General features: G+C 49.8%; 1 protein-coding gene across 3 annotated transcripts; it reads right to left on the bottom strand.

Moving 5' to 3' along the window:
• Positions 1 to 2,424: 2,424 nt before the first annotated feature.
• SAMD4B (sterile alpha motif domain containing 4B) lies at positions 2,425 to 22,440 on the bottom strand. 3 transcript variants are annotated; one of them, XR_011600738.1, is made up of 14 exons: positions 22,279 to 22,440; positions 14,355 to 14,781; positions 12,940 to 13,425; positions 12,246 to 12,488; positions 11,160 to 11,269; positions 10,809 to 10,895; positions 9,672 to 9,969; positions 8,975 to 9,060; positions 8,757 to 8,875; positions 6,081 to 6,279; positions 5,081 to 5,204; positions 4,658 to 4,741; positions 2,974 to 3,133; positions 2,425 to 2,659 (listed from the first exon to the last, which is right to left on the bottom strand). XR_011600738.1 is itself a non-coding variant. In XM_070949263.1 (13 exons), exons 2-13 carry the CDS (start codon positions 14,548 to 14,550, stop codon positions 3,105 to 3,107), a joined length of 2,061 nt encoding a protein of 686 aa, XP_070805364.1. In that variant the 5' UTR covers positions 14,551 to 14,781; positions 22,279 to 22,440; the 3' UTR covers positions 2,425 to 3,104. The 3 variants fall into 3 exon arrangements, 2 of the variants coding, with proteins under 2 accessions (XP_070805364.1, XP_070805365.1); XM_070949263.1 differs by having other exon boundaries at positions 2,425 to 3,133; XM_070949264.1 differs by lacking the exon at positions 12,940 to 13,425 and having other exon boundaries at positions 2,425 to 3,133.
• Positions 22,441 to 22,677: the final 237 nt, after the last annotated feature.

Here is a 22,677-nt window from a genome sequence, read left to right as displayed (position 1 = left end):
TGGTAAAATGACCCAGATTATTGGGGGCAACAGGCTGACTTTGTGAACTACTCAGAGGGCTGTAAAGGGGTGTTTAAGTCTTTAAGTGCTATTGCCATTCTCTTCCTGTAGGCAGAACTTGGGGGAGGAGTTAAAAGAAATATCAGCCTAGCTTCCCTACATAGCCACAAGTGAAACTAAGTCCAGCCCCCCATTGAATTTTGTTGACCCTTATCGACCCTTCCGAGCAGATGCCGACTACTGAGAAGATTCCTGTGCACAGGCCCTTAGCAATAAATCAGCTTAACTGGGCCTTCCTTCACCTGCGGACCTGGCCTTTCGCACCTGACACTTCCCGATGCAGGCTCAACCCACCAAGGCAGATAACCCAGATGTTCCCCAATCAGAAGTAACTTGGTGGTCAGAACTACCCTCTTTAAATACCTCCCACCCCAGAATTGCAAAGGAGAAAATTCAGATGATTGGATTAATCTCAATGAGACGTCTATCCTGGGGACCCAGTGGTAGAGAAAGGCAACTTTTAGCAGACACCCCCCCTCCCCCCGCTAAATTTCTCCAACCGCCTCTTCCATTAAGGCCACGGGAAGAAATACCGAGCTGGGCCAAGCCCCCCCCCAACCCCAATAAACCAAGCATTTAAAAAAATAATACAAAATAAGCACAGCTTTATCATAGAGGTTAATAAAAAAAGGACTAATGCTTAAATTCTGTATATGCCTTTTACAAAGCAAAAAACCAGAAAGGGGAAAAAAGCAGCAAAAGGAGTCCAAACAAAGCAATCTAAAGTCAGAATTTGATCTTTTTTTTCTTTTTTTTTTGTAAAACATTTTGTGTGTGTTTTTTTTTTAAATAACGTATTCATGGTTACCAGCCATAGTCATAACAAAAGTTATTCATAATAAAATGTATCTAAAATAACATTTCTATTTCAAACAGGAACCTTGTCTCTCTACTATTTTTTTTTTTTTAGAAATACAGTAGCTCTGTCTGGTTTGTTTTTCTCATATTTTTGTTTTGTTTTTGTACACTACTCTTCGGTACACACTTTGGAAAAAGGCTTTTCAGACTTCGAACAGTTCTCAACGGTGTGGAAGAGGAGAGGGGATTCGGCGAGAATTCGGTACCTAAGAACTGGCTGTTGGGTGAGGAAGGGGCTGCAAAGAGACACTACCACCCCCAGCAGGGGCACTGTGCCCAGTTTGGGGGGGGGCAAAACCCACAGGCCGGCCCCCTCCACCCCCCCACCTTACTTGGGTAAACTTTCCCAGCCCCCTGGTTGTGAAGCCCCCAACTCCCCCCTCACTCGACCTCTCACCTTGTTTACCTGAACCTGCTATCAACAGGTAAGGCTGGTCTTTGTTTGCAAGCCCAGCTCTGCCCTGTCCTTCCTGGCACTGCCTCCTTGGGAAAGGGGAAAAGGCCGGGAGAGGGGGGGGAGGGCAGGTAGTCCTGTCCTCTCCTCCCTCCTGCAGTAAAGCTATCCAAAACTAGGAAACCGTAAACAAGGCGGCTGGAGAAGAGGTGCGAAGGAGGGCCCGGGTAGTGCCCAACCCCACAGAAGCAGGGTCTCCTGCACCCCCCCTCACCCAAATCTTGTAGCCCACTCGGATGTATCCCCAAAGTCTTTCCTGCCCCCTCCCAGCCCCAATTTGCAGCCATGATCCCGGTTCCTGGATCACTTGCATGCCAGCCTCTGGGCAGGTTTTTCTGCCTGGCTTTGCAAATTCACCCCATCTGCTCCTCAACTTTGCTAAGTACCAGGAAACTCTGGGTGGAGGGGAAGCCCCCCACCCCACCCCACTCACACACCCCGTCCTCGGGTGCTGCTATGGCCAGTTTGCCCTGGTCCTACCTTCCCACTCTTCCCCCACCGTCCCTTTCAACAAAGGAAGACACACAATTATCCAACCCAAATGACTGAAGAACGAGAGAAAAACTTCTTGACCGGTTTGGGGAGATGCTGCATAGGTGTTCCGACCATTTGCCCCCACCCCCACCCCCTTCCTGCCCCCTCCACAACCTGGGGTGGGGGAGGGTGGGGGGTCATGGGGAAAGGGAAGAGAGCCTGGAACCCATGCCAGGAACGCAAATCAGCTCAACTGAGAATCCGGCTTCTGAAACCTAAACGGGGGATCTCCGATCCACCCAAACTGCTTCAACAGAACTAGGCTTAATACTGCCACATTTAAAAAAAAAAGGAAGGAAGGGAAAACAAAAAACAAAAGCCTGACTGGGCAGGAACTGAAGAGGTTAAAAAAAACCCACTCTATTTCTGGGAGACGCCTAAGCTACTCTGTCCGGTTCTTCCAAAGAGGCGGCTTTAAGAGCGTAAAATGAAAAACAAACACCGGTTGTGTGCTGGATGCCCCCACTCCCCCCGCCCCCCCGTGGGCCGTTCCCTGGGGTCCCCCTCCCACCCCTCTTGGTAGAAGCAAGTATTAGAGGCACTTTTAAAATTGTATAAGTCACCTGCTGCACCCTTTTTCCTCCTCTTCTGCCTTCTTCCCCTCCGAGGCAGAGACCCAGAGCTACCGGGGGAAACGGCTCACCTCCCCAGTGCAAGGGGAGGGGTCCTTCAGCATGACTCTGGTTCTACTCAGGTGTCACCTTGGATTCCCTTCCCTGTCCCTTCCTGGGAGAGCGAGAGAGGAGGTAGGCACTGGAAAGGAGGGGAGGGGGCCGAGAGAGGAAAACCAAATCGGAAATTTTACCGGGCCTAATTTAGGCCCCCACGTCCGCACGTTAAACCGGGGAGACCGCCACCTCCCCTGTACATCAAAATATTAAACCAATATCTGAAGTTATAAGAATAATAAAAAAATAGGAAAAAAAAATATTAGAACACAATAAGATGGTAAAGATTGTAGTGACAGTTTTTTCTCCTCTATTCCTCTGGCTGCTAAGGAACGCTGGAGAAGGGCGAATTTTGGGGGGTGGGGGTGTCAGAGGGAAACAAAAAAATTATTCACCTACCCCCGTAATGACATACCCCTGGGGGAGGGGTTTAAAACAAAAAACAAACAAAAACAAAAAGGAATGGGAGGAGAAAAAAAAAATAAACAGCCATCCTAAAGCTTCTCAATATGCCCGCAGATCCAGCTTGTTCAGATGGTTGAGGTCTTGTCCGTGCCATCTGCAAGAGAGAGGACAGGGCTCAGCATTGAGGAGGCTGGTGTTCACGGGCATTTTCTCGACATGGGCGGTTGGGGGAGGGGAGATTTGATATCTTGGGGATCTTTGAGTTTATTCAGATGGGTGTAAACAGGTAAATACGCACAAAGAGAGGTTAGAGCAGGGCTTGGCAACTTTTAAGACCTGTGGATTTCAACTCCCAGAATTCCCTGACTTTAAGATCTGTGGATGCTTTGCTGGCTGTGGAATTCTGGGAGTTGAATTCCACAGGTCTTAAAAGTTGCCAAGATTGGACACACCAGGTGTTAGAGCATTCTTTGCACAGATTTCAAATCTTTGTATTTTTTTTTTTAAGGCAAGGAATCTTTGAGGCTCTTAATTGTTCTCCCTGTTGGGAATTTTCTTCAGGAGCCGCTAAGAACTTCCTGAATATCACAGGTTGCAAGTGGCTCTCCTCTCTCCCTGGAAGCAAGTCATCCCTGGGGCGACCAAGGCCATTTTGTGTGTTTTATTGTTGTGCGCCGCCCTGAGTCCTTTCGGAGATAGGGCGGCATATAAGTCCAAATAATAAATAAATAATAAATAAATAATAAATGTTAATCCTTGCCTGGGAGACAGGTGGCTCTCCAGCTGCTCCTCAGGTCCCAGGGGCTTTCGCCATAAAGGAGGAAGGAAGGCAGCCGCAGCTCAGCTTTTAAGACGGGCAGGGCCTGAGCAAGCCGGCCTTTCAAAGAATGTCAGAAACTGACCGGTCACCTATCCTGAGTCGGCCTCGCAGGATTCCGGAAGGCCCACTTCAGGAAAGGTCATACAACCTCTGAGCAGCAAAATAGCAGCTCTGAGTCGGTTCAGGTCGTCCCTTTTTATCAGAGTCTTGCAAGATAACCGGGCTGGCTATGACATCCAAAGCCCCGAGTTGCTCCTAAATGGAATTTACCACTTCCTGCCCCAGGGGAATACAGGTAGTCCTTGACTTACAATTGAGCCCAAAATTTCTGCTGCTAAGCGACAGTTTTTAAGTGAGTTTTGCCCTGTTTTACGACCTTTCTTGCCGCAGTTGTTAAGTGAACCCAGCTTCCCCATTGACTCCGCTTGTCAAAAGGTCACAAAAGGGAATCGGATGACCCCCGGGCACTGCAACCGTCATAAGTACATGCCGGTTGCCAAGCATCCAAATTTTGATCATGCAACCACGGGGATGCTGAAACGGTTGTGTGGAAAATGGCAGTTAAGTCACTTTTTTCAGTGCTGTTGTAATTTGGATCAGTCACTATATGAGCTGTTGTAAGTCGAGGACTACCTGTATTAGATTTATATCTACTTTTCCTTCAGAAGGTCAAACTGGTGTTCGTGGCCCTGCAAGGAGACCGAGCTGAGTGACAGTAGTGGACAAGACGGACCCTTCAGCCTCGGCAGCCAGGGCTGGACTGTTTCCACACCTTCAGAAGGATCAGGGCACCCATCGCTGGCCTTCCTTTGCCAGCCCAAAGCCTTTCTCGTCATCTGGCAAGCCAGGGCTCCTTACCGCCCAGCGCGTGCTCCGTCATGCTCAGGCACAGTGACTCCAAGGTGGGGTTGATCTCCAGATCCGTTCCAGGGAGCTGGCAATCTGAGAGGTTGGAGGAAAGGGGAGAAGAACCATCAGGCACAGCCGTGGGTGGCTGGGGGGAGACGGCACTGCTGGTGGCTAATGCTCAGGGGCCTCCAATTTGCTCCAGTCGGAAAGGAACAGGAAAGAGAGGAAAGAGGATAAGGGCGGATCCTTAAAAACGAGGAGCAAGCCCTTGGCAGACCCTCGCCCAAAGACCCAGCCCCCTGCTTAGGGAAGGGCTGGTGCCCCAGGCCCAGAATCCGACCCAGAGAGCGGCATTCCCAAGAGATCCCCTGCTGCAGGACGAAGACGGACGCCTCCTATGCAGGTGACAGGCAGAGGGTCCGGCTTACTCACCCTGTGGGAACATGAGGATGGCCTGAGGGGAGGTGTGGACGGGCAGTGAGTGGGTCCGCTGGACTGAGCTGCGGTTCTGGCCGGGCATGCTGTTGCTGCCCCCGGGATTGGCAAACCAGAGGTTCTACGGGAGAGGAAAGAAGCTCGTTGGCACAGGATCTCCGAGAAGATCAGAAACAAAGCAGGAATAAATGAATAAAAAATCTTTCTGAAATGCAAAGCCTCTCTGCTGCCAGGGCCACGCTGGACACACCTGCTCATCACAGCGGCATCAACTCAGTGGGAAAAGCCAAGCATGGAGGCCGCTAGCGAGTCTCCTTGGTTTCACCCAACAAGGAACCCCTGACCTCCGTGGGGTCAGAGCAGCCAAATAACAGATTCCAGCTCAAGCTGGAGATCCTAAACTATTCCAGACAAGTGGCTGTCCAGTCCCTTCTTAAAAACCTCCAGTGATGGAGCACCCACAACTTCTGGTGGCAAGCTGTTCCACTGGTTATTCTCACTTTTAGGAAATTTCTCCTATGTTGCTTCTCTCCTTGATTAGTTTCCATCTGTTGCTTCTTGTCTTGTCTTTTGGTGCTTTGTGGCAGCTCCTCAAATACTGGAAGACTGCTATCCAAACTAGAACTGAGGAGGAATTTCCTGAGAGTGAGAACAATTAACCAGTGGAACAGCTTCCGTCCAGAAGTTGCAGATGCTCCATCCGTGGAGGCTTTTAAGAAGTGATTGGACGAGCATGTGTCTGAAATGGGATGGGGTCTCCTGCCTGATCGAAAGACCCGCGCATGGCAGAAGATGAGAGGCCATTGACAGAGGCTTCTCTGGCATGGTGGACAAAGGCAGGGGCCCCTTCTTCCAAGCAAGCAGAGAGCGGCGTGGGGTGGGGGGTTCACTGTGCCAAAGATCCCCCCAACCTTCTCCCAGTCGTGGCACCTCTTGACCAGCAACAATTTTTCCAAGGCATTTGGATATTAGTCTGCCAAATTAAAGTGGATCTCACCTGCCGACCTTGGCTCCCCAGATTCGGGCTGGTCAGTCCGTGCCGTGGGGAGACCCCACCGATCCCCACGGGACTCAGGATCCCCATGCGGCTTGGGGGGATGGCACGGGGGGGCATCTGGAACTGCCTCTGTCCTCGGCGGGCCACTCCCACCCCCACAGATCCAGCTATGGGGAGAGAGTTGGAGCCAAAGGCCCACCTGGAAAAACACAGGGAGAGGAAGTCAATCCTATCGGTGGCCAGGCTGTCGTCGGGTCTGGCATGGGTTTATGTGCGCACCGGCCCTTCACTCACACAGCCCAGTTGCAAATAGGCCACAGTCCAGTCCCACAGGTTGGGCACCCCTGAAGCACAAGGCTACTTGGGAGGCCTTCTTGGGAGGAACACAATGGGAGCCAAGGTTTCCTTCCTTCCTTTCCTCACATTTGATGGCAGCCAGCCAAGGGGAGGGAGGCCTGACTCCCCCCATCCCAATCGCAAACAGGAAAGTTAACTAAGCAGACCCCCCCACCCAGGGTGAGCCGCAAGGAAGCCCACCCGAAATCTCCTCACTCTGACTAAGGATGCCCCGGCTTTTTCAAAAAGGATCCAAACCAAGCCGTTTCCATTTGCATATCGCAACCTCACAATCACAGGGGCATTTGCAGGGTTTTTTTTTTTTACTATAGTGACAGCTTCTTTGAAGTATGAAAATATTCGTTCAATGAAAAAAACCTCCCTGTCATTTTCAAGCAAAAAAGAAACCCATTTCTATTGTTTAACTAAATTCAGTTTTGCAAGCAACTGGGGGCAACGCTCTTCAGGATTCACGCGTTTTAAGCTGGCGGCTTCGGAAATAGTTCTGACACCGATCTGGTTCCATCTTTCCCGCAAAGGATCCCTGAAGTGTCACTTGCGTGGCAGGCAGACACCACAAAGTGACAAAGCCATCCAGACTTGCCCTTCGCTTGTCATAATATTAGCTAGCTCAACAGCTGCTCATAAAGCTCTGAAAGGCACCAAGGTCTTTTTGGGAACTGAGTTTTGCGCGTGCAAAAGTCTCTCCATGACGTCGAAGAGGAGCTCTGCCTTCCTACAGGAGGAGGATTGCTAAAGACACTCGGTGGCTGCAGATCCAGCCGTATTCTGACCCGCTCCCGAGGCAGCCCTCTGCGCATCAAAGGTCTGGAATGGTCTTGGGGACAGGGGGATCCACTGCCAGGGCAACGATCGAGTAAATGAGGTTAAACCCAGACCAAGAAAGTGGTTTGTGAGAACACACCAGACAAACCCCCTCCCCACACCTATTCATGAGAAAAGAGGGAGACCTCTCTCTTCTATACCGCTTCACAGTGCTTCACAGCCCTCTCTAAGCGGTTTAGACTCAGCCTCTTGCCCCCAACAATCTGGGTCCTCCTTTTATCAATCTCATGGGAAGGATACCGTAAGCCTGTCAGGATCGAACTTCCTGGCTGTGGGCAGAGTCAGCCTGCAATGCTGCATTTTAACCACTGCGCCACACAGCTCTTTATAGAGTTCTTGCTATAGTTATAAGGTGAGCCGGATTGAGTTATTGCCATAAAGCTGCATTGCAAAGGTTAGCATGAGTAAGGCCTGGAAAAGTAGAGAGATGGATATAAATGCAAAAAGCAATCTAGTTAAGAGCAATAGTCTTCCCTATAATGATGTCTGTTTCTGAGAGCTGGACATTAAAAATGGCTGATTGAAAAAGAATCGACTTCTTTGAACTGTAGCATAAATTACTGAATATTATCACGGACAGCCAGAGTAACCATTAAATTATTAGTAGAGCCTCGGTGGTGCCGTGGTTAGAATGCAGCATTGCAGGCAAACTGCTGTGTGCCAGACGTTCGATCCTGACCGGCTCAAGGTCAACTCAGTCTTCTGTCCTTCTGAGGTGGGTAAAATGAGGACCCAGATTGTTGGGGGCAAGAGGCTGACTCGGTAAACCAACCAACCTTCCTTCCTGCCCTTCCTCCCTCCCTCCGTCCCAATGGTTAGAATGCAGCATTGCAGGCAAACTGCTGCCTGCCAGAAGTTCAATCCTGATCGGTTCAAGGTCGACTCAGCCTCTATTCTTCCGAGGTGGGTGAAATGAAGACCCAGATTGTTGGGGGCCAGAGGCTGACTCTGTAAACTGCTTGGAGAGGGCTGCGAAGCCCTGTGAAGCAGGATATAAGTCTAAGCGCTAGTGCTAATGATCAATTATTGCGTATACCATGGACAGCAGAGTAACCAACAGAGAGGTGCTGAATCGTATAAAGCCAGAAACATCCCTAGAAGCCAAAATCACAAGACTACGTCAGATTTACCTTGTCATGTGTGCAAATTCATTGGAGAAGCCAATGATGCTAGGAATGGACAGTGAATAAAGAAGCAGCAGCAAGTAAAAAAGACACTGGCTTGATACCATCCGAGCTGTTTGCAAAGGGGAACATGCATGGAAAGCACTCGCCTACAAAGTTGCCACAACTGAAGAGGTAAAGCTACTACTATAGCTATAAAAGAAGCTCTAGTTCTACACAGTGTCTGTTTCTTAAGTCTGCTCAATCTTGCCAGGTTTTGCTTCACTGAGGAAAGCCCTGGAGCTCTGCTCAATTAGCCTAGGAAGCTCCTCGTGCCCGCTTGGATGCCATGCTGGCATTTTACGCCCACCCGCGGTGCCCAGAGACCTACCCTTTCTGGGGGCGATAGCCTTGCATGTCCAGCACGGCCTTCCTCGGGAAAGTACGGAGCAGCTTCAGGACCTGCTGCTTCCAGGACAAGAGGCGCTTTTTCTGGGTCTCGGTGAAGGCCTGTCAGGAGTGGGACAAAAGGTAGCCATATTGGGAAAGGGAGAAAACCAGCAGCCTCAGACGGCTGACCTCTGGGGCTCCCATAATGTCCAGGCTTACCTCGTGCATCAAGCACTTCTCTATCAGTTGGAGGTAACTGGTGATGTTCTCCTCGTCTGGCCGGGAGACGAGCAATTGCGTACACACTGCAGGAAAGGAGGGGGAAATGGTTACGGAGGGGCCCCTGGAGCAATGGAGAAATCGGAGCTTCTTTGAGTACCATTGTCTGTCTAACTTATATACCACTAAAATCAAGCAACTCCTAGAGGCTTACACCAAAGCTGGAAAACCACAAGCCAAATACAATGTAAAATAACAAAAAGAAACACCTTGATGCTCTCTGAGCTTGGTGGTTTTCTTGAAGACGTTTCATAACCAAACTAGGTAACATCATCAGTGCACTGACAAGCACACTGATGATGTTACCTAGGTGGGTCAAGAAACGTCTGCAAGAAAATCACCAAGCTCAGACAGCAACCTATCTGAGTTGCTGTCCTCTTCCTCTCCACAAACCCCACTCCCTTCCAGCACTGATGATGTTACCTAGTAGGGTCATGAAACGTCTGGGATAAAACCAACATGCTCAGAGAGCACCAAGGACCCCACAGTTCAACCCTGAGCTACAAAGAGACCCACAGCACAGCCCACTCATTCTAGCGTTCTTGAAGGCCTTGCTGAAAAAAGTCAGCGTAACCTATCCTGGTTGCTGGGGGCAGATATAAAGGGCCTGACCCCCCCTCCCCCCCAAAGAGCTCACCTTTACCCATCACGCGAGTGAACTGGCCTGCAATGTCCCCTTCGGCGATCGGTGCCGCTCCGGATTCTCCGTCACACGGAGAGCCTGTTGGGGGTGGGAAGTGGTCCTCGGGGGCTTCCTTGTCCTCGTTGCTTTTCTCCAGGCCCAGCGTGGGACCCCCCCTTGGCTCGGCTGCCAGTGGCTGGGCCTCCTTGGATGCGGCCACAGCATGCAGAGTGTGGAAGGCCTTGATGGGGGTGGTGATGATCTGCTGCAGTTCCTGAAGCGCATTCCATAAGTTCCCCCCTTCCAAAATGTCCTGGAGAGAAAAGAGGGGGAGGGCGAGGGGAAGGATTCTCCTGGGATTCTGCTTGCCTTGTGCCAGCCATTTCTCTTTGCTTAGGCATTAATGAAGGGCTTTCCCAACGCCCTTCATTCTGACCCCCATCACTTTCGTCATGCTGCAGCCTGATGCTACGGGTGTTGAAATTCATTTTTCAGCCAACAACTGCTGGAAACAAGGGGGAGGGTTTTCCTGCAGGGCTCTGATCCAGCATTCTGACCCAACAGCTGAGTGACACAACTCTCTGCCAGCAAACAAAGAGCAATGCATCTCACGCAGCATCCCAAAGCACACACATTTGGTGTAACTTTAAGTCCTGCATCCTAAGCTATGGCAAACAACGCCTGCTCATTGTGTTTCCACTTGCACGAAAACCAAGTATTTAATGAGATAATTTCTGAATGTTGAATAAAGAGAGAAACTCTCTCTAAACTAGGGGTGACCAACCTTGGCCACTTTAAGACTTGTGGACTTCAACTCCCAGAATCCCCAGCACAGCTGTCTGGGCAATTCTATGAATTTTAGGAATTAAGCCAGCTGGTGGAGGAATTCTGGGAGTTGAAGTCCACATATCTTACAATTTCCAAGTTTGAGGAAGTACTCAATCTTTTCTTCACAATGGACACACACACACCCCGCCCCCTGCCAAGACTTAAGATTTAAATCATAATATTTCTTCAAGCCTTCACGGACCCTCTTGTGACATCACAGCCCCCCAGAGGTCCGCGGACCATAGTTGAGAAGCCCTGCTCCAAACCATTCGAACAACCCATGGTTGACCATGGAATCCCAGGTCTGCTCAACAGGTCCCTTACCTTCTCCAAGGACTTCAGGACACTCTGCCTTTCACGCAACTTTTGGATACTTAAGGCAATTTTGTGCCTCGCTCCTTTGGTCACATTCTGCGTAGGGGAGGAGGAGAAGAAGAGCTAAAAAGGCAATTCAGACATGCACCTGCACTCTAGCCTTGAGGGGAGGGACATATCTGTGTCTTCAGAGCGGCCCCCTCAACGGTGTGTAATGTGGCATTTTGGAGGTGTCACTGTGACCAAAGTCAGAGGAATGGGAAACCAAGTTGGCTCTCCCAGGTACCACCCAACTGCCAGCCTTTCAAACTAGGCAGGAGGTAGCCCCTTTTCCCTGCTCTCCCTCCTGCCCTGCAATACCTGCGATTCCAGATGTTGCTCCGTGAGAGTCATCATCTCTTCGTAGGTCATTTGGGAGAAAAGGGCTGCGTATTTGTGGAGACGGAGGCTCTTCAGCCACGAGGGAACATCTGTGGGGAAGCACCAAGGAGTCAGGACTCCTGCCCCCAAAGCCCTGTTTCCTGGAGGAGACCACCAGTGAAGCACGCTGCTGGTCCCCAACAAACGGCTACATGCAGCCCTCCCTCCAAGAGAAGTTCAAGGAGACATTTTTGGGGTGAAGTAAGAAATGATGATGGAGTTTCCCAGTGCTGCTTTGAGAGCAGGGCCTGCTCAAGGTCTACCAAGTCTCCATGCTGGGGCTACAAGAGCCCCCCCCCACTCCACCCCGTCTTCACAATCTCGATGCAACGTTCGGGACAGCCAAATCGAGGCTAACAAGGCCACATCCTCTTCCAAATGTATTTCTGGATGCCCCCCAAGTAATTGACTTACAGAACCCACTGAGGCGGTACACTTAAGTCTTTGACTTACAACCATAACTGAGCCCAAAATTTCTGTTCCTAAGCAAGAAAGTTGTTAAGTGAGTTTTGCTCTATTTTATGACCTTCCCTGCGAGCCGTTAAGTCAGTAACTTGGTTCTTAAGTGAATCTGGCTTCCCCACTGACTTTGCTAATCAGGTCGCAAAAGGGGATCACATGACCTTGGGACACTGCAACCGTCATAAGTACATGCCAGTTGCCAAGTGTCTGAATTCTGATCCCGCGACCATGAGGATGTTGTAACGCTTGTGTGAAAGACGGTCACAAGTCACTTTTTCCAGTGCCGTTGTAACTTTGAATGGCCACTAAATGAACCACTGTGAGCCAAGAACTACTTATATAGCTCTGTGGGACAGGCTGGGCTTTTCTCTGTAATGTATCTGCATCATAAACCCAGTAAAAAAAAGCAATGGCAAATAAGTCTGAGAGGATCAGAAACACGAGGGGCTCTGCTGACCCCTCCGATCCCAGGGCTGGAGTTACGCAAGCAAAGCAGAACCTTCCCATCCCTGGCCGGCCTCTGATCTGGGGCCCTGATTCGACCTTCCCCAGCACCTGCCGTACCTTTCATGCCACTGCCATCCTCTTGAAAGGTGTTCCGACTGCCAGGCTGTTCCTCAGTCTGCTCGCTGCCTGAGGAGGCCACGCTGCTTTGGGGCGAGAGGGGCGCATGCTCCCCACTGGAGATGAAGGCCGGCCTGGCCCCCATCTCATCCACGTTCATCCACTCGCTGGTGACCTGCTGGCCCGACGGGATGAGCGACATGGAGCGCTTCAGTGGGCTGGGGTGGATTTGGCAAGGAAGAGCTGCGAGGAGCAGACAGTCACAAAATTATTCCCAATTCCTTTCATGGAAAGGACATCGCGATTGGCCCAAGGCTAACCAACTGGCTTTCGTGCATAAGCTGGTACTAGAACTCCATTTCCTGGTGTTGGCCCAAAAATCACCCTGCTAGCTTTCATGCCTAAGGCAGGACTAGAACTCCCAACCTCCTTGTCATTGGCCCAAAGTCACCCTGCCAAATTCAAAAAGTCGAACAATAAAAGTAGCAGGTTGTATAGCTGGCACCCAAACTACGAGGCTAAGAGTCCCCCAAGTGAAGGTTTCCTAGCTCACAAGCCAGGATTTGAACACATCTCACAGAAAAGCCTGTTTTGATCTGGGAATATGAAAAGCGTTTCCAGCTCCTGACAAATATCTCAGCCTCCCCCCCTCACCCCATTTTCCATCCCTTTCCCCAGCAAAGCCCTTCCGAACCTGTGCTGCCCGTGCTGCTCCCAATACTATTGATGCCCGAGGACACCGAGCTGGCAGGGTGGAAGGACATGTGACCATTTTCCCGTGGCGCCTTCTCCTGCCAGCCGTGGCCCAGGTCTCCGAGGCCCGTCTCCCCTGGACCTTGCCAGTCGTCGGAGCCTTGGCGCGAGTGGTAGGCCGTGTCTGGCCGTGCCCTGCCCTGGCTGGGGTAGCCGCTGGAAAGGCGCTCCTCGAGATGGTTGAGCCAAAGGGCCAGGGAGCTGCGGTCATCCAGGGTGGTGGCCGGATGAATGAGGGCGTAGGACAGCAGCTGCCGGCTCTCTTCGATGAAGAGGTTGCTCTCTATGGAGTAGGCCAGCACCTTCTGCAAAAGCTTCATGTACTCGGACTTAGCATCTGCGTTGCCGGGCTGGAGGAGAGGCAGGTGGGAGAGGAGCAGGGAGACCACTTTGTCTTTTGGCTCTTGGTGCCATTGGTTGATGATGGCTGGCGGGGAGGAGAAGTAGTAGTAGTAGTAGTAGTAGGAGGAGGAGGAGGAGGAGGAGGAGAAGAAAGGATGCAAATCAGACAAGGCTGCTTCAGAGCCAGGAACCTCTTCTGGGCTCTCCAATGGAAGACCCTAATCTGGAGGCGGGATCCTTCCAACCAAGGCCTACGTCAGGTGTGGGGAAGGAGTGCCCTTTTATGACTTGTGGACTTCAACTCCCAGAATTCCTGAGCCAGCCATGCTCATTCTGGCAGTGGAAGTCCACAAGTCATAAAAGGCCCACTGTCCTCCACCCTGGCCTTCAGGATGGCTGGCTTGCAGCCACAAGAGCGATACTAGGGCCCTATCGGATGCCACCCTATCTCTTATAGGCTGTTACTTTTACACGGCTGTTATATTTAACAGTATAATGTATACATCAGCCAAGGGATTTCAGCTGGCGGGATCTAGGACAGGGCTCTCCAAACGTGGCAACTTTACGACTTGTGGACTTCAATTCCCAGGATTCCCCTGCCAGCCTTGCAAATGCCTGCAGTTGTAAAGGGAATCATGCAGTCGTTAAGCAAATCTGGCTTCTCCAATGGGCGTCGCTCGTCCGAAGCCGGCTGGGAAGGTCACAAATTTCAATCACGTGACCCCAGGACACTGCAATTGTCATAAACACATGCCAGTTGCCAAGTGCCTGAATTTTGATCAGGTGACGGGGTGGGGGTGGGGAAATGCTGCAATGGTCGTTAAGCGTGAAAAGCAGCTGTAAGTCACATTTTCCAGTGAAGTAACTTCAAACAATCGCTAACAGAATGGTTATAAATCAAGGATTAGCTGTACCCAAATGGACAAACTGTCAGAATGCAAACAAAAAGGAGGTGGGGAGAAAAGCTCACACTATACACACACACAAACACACACACACAAAATCTTGACTTACCTGCGCTGTTAGCTTCAGATTCCAGAACATGGATCTCTGTGCAGTCGGCCAGCGAGTGCTCCAGGCACAGCTGCAGAAAGCGGGCTTGGGTGCGAGAGATGCGCTTGAGAAGGGAGAGCAGGGCGACCGTCTGCTCACATTCGTTCCAGCCTTTGAACCAGCCGGCCAGGATGCCCACCTGATCCCGGAACATCATGATGGCCAGCGCCTTGGCCTTAGCAGCAACGCACCCACAGAGGGGTCAAGAAAAGCACAGGGAAAGGGGCACCCCTCACATGTTTTCAAGGAGGGGGGGTGTTTAGCGGATAGGCAGCACCACAACACCGATTTTCACTCTAGTAGGGTGGCACAGAAGTCAGTCAGAAACTCTTGGTTCCCTGTAGGTTCTTTGGGATTCCTCTTCTTTGACGGATCCTTTCAGATCTCCCTGTACAAAAGGGAGAAAAATAGATATGATACTCTGGAAATCCCTCCCAATTTCTCTATTATCTAGCACAGATTGGCCATGTTAACACTTGTGGACTTCAACTCCCAGAATTCCCCAGCCAGCTTTGAAACACAGAGGTCAAAAGAAAACACAAACACCTGCTCCTTTAAACACTTAACAGTACACTAAGATATAAAGAGCAGTTGAGAGAATTGGGTAGGTCTAATTTAATGAAAAGGCGTCCCAGGGGTGACATGATAGTAGTATTTGAGGGGCTGCCACAAAGAAGAGGAAGGGGTCAAATTATTCTCCAAAGCACTGGAGGGAAGGGCAAGAAAGAATGGATGGAAACTAATCAAGGAAGGAAGCAACCTGGAATTAAGGAGAAACTTCCTAGCAGGGAGGACAATGAACCACTGCTTGCCACCAGAACTTGTGAATGCTCCAACCCTGGAGGTTTTTAACAAGAGATCGGACAAACGTTTGTCTGAAATGGTGTAGGGTTTCCTGTCTGAGTTGGACTAGAAGACCTCCAAAGTCCCTTCCAACTCTGTTAAACCCAGAAACTTACTAATTGTGTTTTCTTACTTCTCGTGTAAGCTATTTTGAGAATTATTTACAAAGAACGATGAACCTGACATTCTTCGTATTAGAGTTAGCTAGTCAAAGAAAAAAGTAGCATGGATTTATGGAGACGGTGTTTGGATGAGCGTCAAAAGGAAGAGGAGAGCGTGAGGACAATCACCTCCAACAAATTGCATTTTGAGAGGCTCAATGGAGAGAGGTATGCAAATTCTGCAGCCCCAAGAAGCAATATCGTAAAAGCTTTAAATGACTTCCCCAAGACCCCCAAAGGAGACAGACGCCGGTTGAGATGGATGAATCTAATTAACTACCAGTCAAAGCCAGGCAGCCAGCGTGCCTACAGGAAATCCCTGAAATTTCACAGGTTGGGTTAAGGTGCAGGAATTCAAGACAAGACAAGAGCAATCCAGAGACTCTCATCCACCAGGTCATGGTTGTCCCAAAGGTGCTTTTTCAAGAGGCAACTGGACTTTCTATGTTCTTTCTTAGATGAGAATAGACTGAGGAAACAGCTGTCTGGGTCCTTCTATTCTCTGGACACTATAATTAGAGGTAACTGAAGCAAGCCTACTCCCCAAAGAAAACAACCAGGAGGAGTCTGGAGGGGCAGAGAGGCAGCTGGCCCTAATTATACCTTCAAAAGAAGAAGGAAGGCAACACGCAACCAAATGCCATCCGCAGTCACATGCACACCCAGGAGAGGCCCTCTGCCACACAGGTAGGGACCGGGAGCATCGAAGAGGGAAGAACGGACCAGCAACACAGCACCAAAGGGACGACAAGCCAAAACTGGACACGAGTTGGGTAGTCTAAAGAAAAGCGTGACTTAAACTTGGTGGACAGATAAAAGAGGGAATCCTTGAATTATGACCACATCCAAGCCCAAAATTTCTGTTGCTAAGCAAAACAATTGTTAAGTAAGTTTTGCCGCATTTTATGACCGTTCTTGCCATAGTTATTAAGCAAATCACTGCAGTCAGTAACAGGTTGTTAAGTGAATCTGGCTTCCGATGCTGCAAAGGTCGTAAGCGTGAAAAATGTGCATAAGTCCCTTTGTTTTCAATGCCACTGTAACTTTGAACGGTCCCTAAATGAATTAAGTCGGGAACTACCTGTCCTTCACTTTGAAATCTTTTGCACATCAAACTTTGATATCTGCTATTCAGATTTTGCCCAAAGGAGGGAAATGTATGTCCGTTATACAAACAAGCCAGGACGAGAAACCTAGAATTACAGTCAGGTTCCAGTGACTCAGCTAAGCCGAAATATCCTTTACCAAACACTTCTGGCCACTTCCCCCGCTGACTCCAAAAATGCAAGGCTAAGCCCATTTTGCTACTCCAAAACACACTGCAGGATGTTTAACTGGAGCAAAAGAATACAACGCAGATGAGCTGTGGTTATCCTTCCCCTTCCCTCCGGGCACCCTAGGGCATGCTTCTGGTTCTCACCCTGCAAATCAAAACCAAGGAAACCTCACTGCCACAGGTCCAAAAATAGGACGTGTAAATCAGAAAACAACAGGAGCCTCCAATTTCACTCCCGGCTTTCCAATTCAGAAAGTGGACGCAAGAGAAATGACATGGTTTTCAACTTCAGGGGCTGATAGAAACGGAGCTCTCCCGTTTCCAGACCGAAGGAGGCCAGAGAGCTTAATAAAAAGCAAGTCTCGGCTATTGTGATACTTGCAGCTTGTGTTGCTCTCGGACAACGCAGAGAAGATACGAAGACGGAAGGCATGCAACTAGTTTCATCATAATATGGTTAGTTGCAGGAGAGCGATGCACAAGTCCTTATTTTGGATTAACATGGAAACGTAACACCACCTTCTTTGAGGAAGGAGGATTCTTCGAAATCCTGCACGGATATTCGTTGTGTTGCTGATGCAAAAATGATATTTAGGTGGGAGAGAGAAAAAAAACTTTGAAAAGAAGTCAGATTTTTTCCTAATGTGTTCATTCCGATGAGCTTCTAAGACAAAGCAAGGTGTCATGTTCTTCTTACTAGAGAGGCTGTCTACTTGCATGGCACAAAACAGAGTTGAGAATAACTGTGACTAGCAGTGTCCAAACTTGGACTAACTCTCAGAATTCCTCAGCCAGCTGTGAGCTGAAGTTCACAGGTCTTAACATTTCCAAGATTGGAGACCCCTGACCTTAACAGTAGACACCTTAAAAGACATGCCGGTGTAAAAGAAGTGAGGCAGCAGCATTTGAATGGCCCCTGTTCCTATACAGGTAGTCCTCAATGTATGACCACAATCGAGCCCAAAATTTCCATTGCTAAGTGAGATATTTGTTAACTTAAGTTTTGCCCCATTTTACGACCTTTCTTGCCACTGTTGTTAAAGGAATCACTGCAGTTCTTAAATTAGTAATTAGCCAGTAATCTGGTTTCCGCATTGACTTTGCTTGTCAGAAGGTTGCAAAAGGGGGCCATCCCATGACCTCAGGACACTGCAACTGCCATAAACAGGAATCAGTTGCCAAGCATCTGAATTTGGAACATGTGACCATGGGGATGCTGCAACGGTCATAAGTGTGAAAAATGGTTGTAAGTCTCTTTTTCAGAGCTGTTGTAACTTTGAACTGTCACTAAACGAAGAGTTGTAAACTGAGGATCACCTGTATAGTCATTACAGCCAAGAAACACTGCTTGCTACCCAGTGATCCTTCCCTCGCTTCTCTTGCAAAAACAGACGGAGTTTTAGCTGGCCCGACTTGTCTCTGCACAAACCGTGTCCAAAGCACACATACACACACCCATTTTTTCTCTATGGCAGCGCCTGCCAGCCACAACAGCTTTGCAAACAAGCTATGCAAGAGAAGTGCAACAACTTGTCAATCTTGGCTTTTACGCTCTCACGGTCTAGGACACACAGAACACATTGTGGAATGACCCATCCTGAAGCTTGGCTTTCAGATTTGCTCTTGGACTTGGCCAAGTTTTCTCTGTCAGGACAAAAAGCACATCTCAAAGATGCAGCAAGAAAAGTCAAACATACAGATTAGGTGAAACCTGGCTCTATAGCAGTAACTGGGAGAGGAATTTGGGAGTCCTAGTGGACAATCACTTAAGTATGAGCCAGCCGTGTGCTGCAGCCGCCAAACAAGTAGTGCAATCTTAGGTTGCATTAACAGAGGGATAGAATCAAGATCACGTGAAGTATTAGTACCGCTTTATAAAGCCTTAGTAAGGCCACACTTAGAATGCTGTGTCCAGTTTTGGTCACCATATTATAAAAAGGATGTAGAGACTCTGGAAAGAATGCAGAAAAAAGCAACAAAGATGATTGGAGGCTGGAGGCTAAAACATATGAAGAATGGTTCAGGAATTGGGTACGGCCAGTCTGGAGAAAAGGAGGATTAGGGGTGACATGATAGCAATGTTCCAATATTTGAGGGGCTGCCACAAAGAAGAGGGGGGGGTCAACCTGTTCTCCAAAGCACCTGAGGGCAGGACAAGAAACAATGGATGGAAACTAATCAAATGGAGAAGCAATCTGGAACTAAGGAGAAACTTCCTGACAGTGAGAACAATTAATCAGTGGAACAATTTGCTTCCAGAAGCTGTGGGTGCTCCAACACTGGAGGTTTTTAAGGAGACTGGACAACCATTTGTCTGGAATGGTAGAGGGTCTCCTGTTTGAGCAGGGGGTTGGACTAGAAAACCTCCAAGGTCCCTTCCAACTCTCTTCTTCTGTAACTTACTTCCTTGCATTAACCAGGCCTTTCTCAGGACCAAGAAAAGCAAACCATAAAACAAGATTCAGAGCCATTCTCATCCAAAGGTCTGAAAACAAACCAACATGTTCAAATCAGGGGCAGGATGGACACCCGGCATCTGATCGAGCGCTTGTGGCACAATTTTGTCTTTCAGTAGAAGGGCATCTGTCATTGGCAATAAAACAATATAGATATTAAGTAGGACAAGCTTTTCAGCTAAATATAGGCCTCCAGTGTTTCTCACGTAGCCTCAGCCATCACATGCAATATGGAATTTTGTTCTTATCGACAGAGATCATTAGGACCTGTGCTAAATTTCTAATCTAGTGCAGCTTTCTAGTTCCAGTTTTAAAACCCACAAAAAAAAAAAGAAAGAACAGAATCTCATAAGGTATTATCTTTGGCTTGGCAGGCCTGGTTACAAAGTACTTAATATAAGTTAAGACCCCAAAAGACCCCAGAAGATTATTATGAGGTTCAATCTAAAACATGAACCTTCCCCAATATGCTAAATGCTGCACAGCCACAATGAAGCTTAGGTGAGAACAGGCTACTGTATATAGGCTGGACCATTAATTTAGGAACTTAATGCAGAACACAGGATAGGAGCTCTTTCACATTAAAGGTTTACTCATAAAATCAAGTGTGCCTCCAATTTTACAATGTGGGATTGTCCCAGTTATCAAAATTTTGGAAAGAACTGACATAGCTGGATCCCCTTTTCATCATCAATTTCAGGACTCAGGATTAGAGAGAATCTCTGTACTGACCCCAAGACAGATTAACAAACTTTACACCTTGGAGTTACCACTGCTTCATCATGTTTGGAGGTGGCATTTCCAGAAATTGGAGCCTTCTTTTCTGGATCTGAAGACAACCATTAAACCTGGCTAACCATTTAAAAAAAAGCCCACCAAAGATTCCTCTATAAACAAGGAAGAAAGATCAGAGCATCACTAGGAGTAATTTCATGGAAGAAAACCTGTATCCGATAGCGAGGAACAAGTAGGTGGCTAAAATGAAGGATGCAGTAAGTCTAATAAGCTACAGCCGGCTTGCCTCAAAGAGGAGGGGCCTCTAACAAATCACCCAGAGCTAAATATTATGAATTCACTTTGCATTTGCTCTCCAGTATCCCAAAAAGGATCTGAGCAAAGAGGATATTGAACACCTGGCAGCAGAGTGCATGGGCCATACCGAGACAATGCATCACTACCAAGTATAGTCAGAAGCTGGTGAAATGCAGGAATGCTTTCCTCAGATGGAGAAGATAGAGACAAAAACAGAGAAACATAGAATCCTAGGGATGGAAGGGACCTCGGAGGTCTTCTGGTCCAATTCCCTGCCCAAGACAGAAAACTTTATACCATCCTGGACATATGGTTGTTCAGTCTTTTTCTTGAAAACCTCCAAGTGATGGAGCACCCACAATTTTAGGAGGCAAGCCCTTCCGTTGGTTATTTGTCCTCACTGTCAGGAAATTTCTCCTTAGTTCCAGGTTGGTTCTCTCCTCGATTAGTTTCCATCCCTTGCTTCTTGTCCTGCATGCAGGTGCTTTGGAGGATAGGTCGACCCCCTCTTTCTTCTCTGTGACAGCCCTCGAATATTGGAAGACATCATGTCACTCCTAATCCTCAGCCAAGGGGTGCTCTTGAAGGTGAACCTGCGAACCTTCCCACTGTGAGCTGAAGTAACTAAAGAACTGAAGAAACTTCTTCCGTGAGAAGTGAAACATTTTCAAGGGGAAAAAAACCAAGGAAGTCCAGTTGTTTTTGAAAAGGCACCTATGGGACAACCACAACCTGGATGATTGAGAATCTCCATAGACATTTAACTACAGGACAGTATTTCAGCTCCCAGAGAAGTATTCTGCAAGCAACAATCACGCAGAGCGAGCTAAGTGATAGAACAAAAAAGAAAAGCATCACAGGGCAACAAGGTGAGGCAACAATCAACATAAGGACGAAAACAATGAGGCAGCCCATAAGATGAATACAGGCAAATATTCCCTGTAAAAGAAGCCTAAAGGGAACATCTGAGTGAGTTTATAAATTGTTTATGACACCATGGGGAAAAGTAGCCCTCGTTCCCCGGTGCGTGAAAGTCAGACCCCGGCTCTTTGTGTCATAAATCTACATTTTAAACTTTTGGAAACTGCCAATGTCCCCAGATACATTTGTACCCCTGGAGTTTCCCCATCCTGGGTCCTCTTCCACCAAGGGGGTTCCCTACTGGAAGCAAAAGTGAGATGTTGGGCAGAAATGATCCCCAAACCACCTGTGGAGGGAGGCCTTCAACAGAAACCTTGGAGACCTGGGAGAAAGGAAGGGAAAAAATTCCTTCCTTCCAGAGGGAAAGTTTATTTTAAAGGGGGCAAAAGCTGCAGACCCAGGAAAGCAGCTTCCTCCTTCTTGGGGGGCCGAAGAGCAACCCAGAGAGCAGGCAGCCCAGCAAACGGATCCACTTTCGTAGAAACTTTATTGTTTTAACTTTTATATGCCTAATACTTTCACGCGTTGAATCCTGGAATGGTTTTATACAGGCCGCCCAGAGTGGCTGGTGAGGTGGGCGGCATATACATTTAATAAATTAAATTTGGGAGGGGGGGTCAGGGAGGGGTAGAGGCAGCCCTAGGGAGGAAGGGGTTTCGGGGCCAGGCAGACCCTGAGGACCCCCCTCAGCCGAGGAAGGGGCATCCTGGCAAGGGAAGGGGGGCCGGGCGAGGGTCCCGCTCCTCTCAGGGGGGCTTCGGTGCCCCAGAAACGCCGAAGGAGGGTGGGGGGCGCGCCCACTTCGGGAGGGGGGGAGAAGAGGACTGTCCTCCCCCCCAGCCCCCCAGAAGGGAAAGTGGGGGGTCTTCATAACAGCCAGGAGCAGACCCCCCCGCCCCACAACTGGCCAATTCAGAGGGGGGGCTTCGGCGTCTGGGAAGGGTCTCAAGTCCAGCCGCGCCGCTCCTTTCGGGCTGCGACGGGAGCCCCCCCCGCCCCCATGGCGTGGCTGGGGATGATGGGGCGGGGGTCGCGGGGGAAAGAGGCGGGGCACGCCGAGGCCCCCTCCCCGGGGGGCGGGGCCGCTGCCTAAAGACCCCCGGCGGGCGGGGGAGGGGAGGGGAGGGGGCCGGGCCGGGTCTCCTCAGACTCGCCGCTTTCCCGCCGCCCCCTCCCCCCCCCGCCGCCCCACTCACCGTCGCCGCGGCCCGCTCCGGCCCCACCGGGGAGGCCGAGTTCCACACACGCGCGCGCGCGCACGCCCGGAGACCCACGTACAGACATACATACACGCGCGCGCGCCCCCACGCTCCCACGCTCGCGCACGCTCACTCCCACACTCACACACGCAGGGCAGCTCCAGCCACCACACACTCCAGAGGGGGGCGCGCGCGACGTCACAACGCACGGCGACGTGGGGACGCACCCGGGACGACGACGACGACGGCACGCACGCACGCCCTCACTTTACGCACGCACGCACGGGAGCGCGCGGCCTGCCCGGCCCCGTCCAACCAACCAATCCACCCACTCGCCCCGGTCGCCTAGTTACGTCGTTCACCCTGCCGTGCCCATTGGCTGGCGAGGCGCGAGGC

The sequence above is a fragment of the Pituophis catenifer genome, unplaced genomic scaffold (assembly GCF_029215685.1).
Source record: "Pituophis catenifer annectens isolate HBS135680 unplaced genomic scaffold, rPitCat1.0.hap2 SCAF_9, whole genome shotgun sequence".
Classification (NCBI taxonomy): Eukaryota; Metazoa; Chordata; class Lepidosauria; order Squamata; family Colubridae; genus Pituophis; species Pituophis catenifer.
This window is presented reverse-complemented; position numbering and strand designations above follow the sequence as displayed.

Bases quoted from the DNA above. Each gene is read 5' to 3' on its own strand.
- SAMD4B (XM_070949263.1), bottom strand. From the start codon at position 14,550: ATGATGTTCCGGGATCAGGTGGGCATCCTGGCCGGCTGGTTCAAAGGC. The intron at 11,270-12,245 runs GTACGGCAGGTG...GCTTCCCCACAG, and splicing joins GGATGGCAGTGGCATGAAAG to ATGTTCCCTCGTGGCTGAAG. The intron at 9,970-10,808 runs GTAAGGGACCTG...TTTTCTCTCCAG, and splicing joins TCCTGAAGTCCTTGGAGAAG to GACATTTTGGAAGGGGGGAA.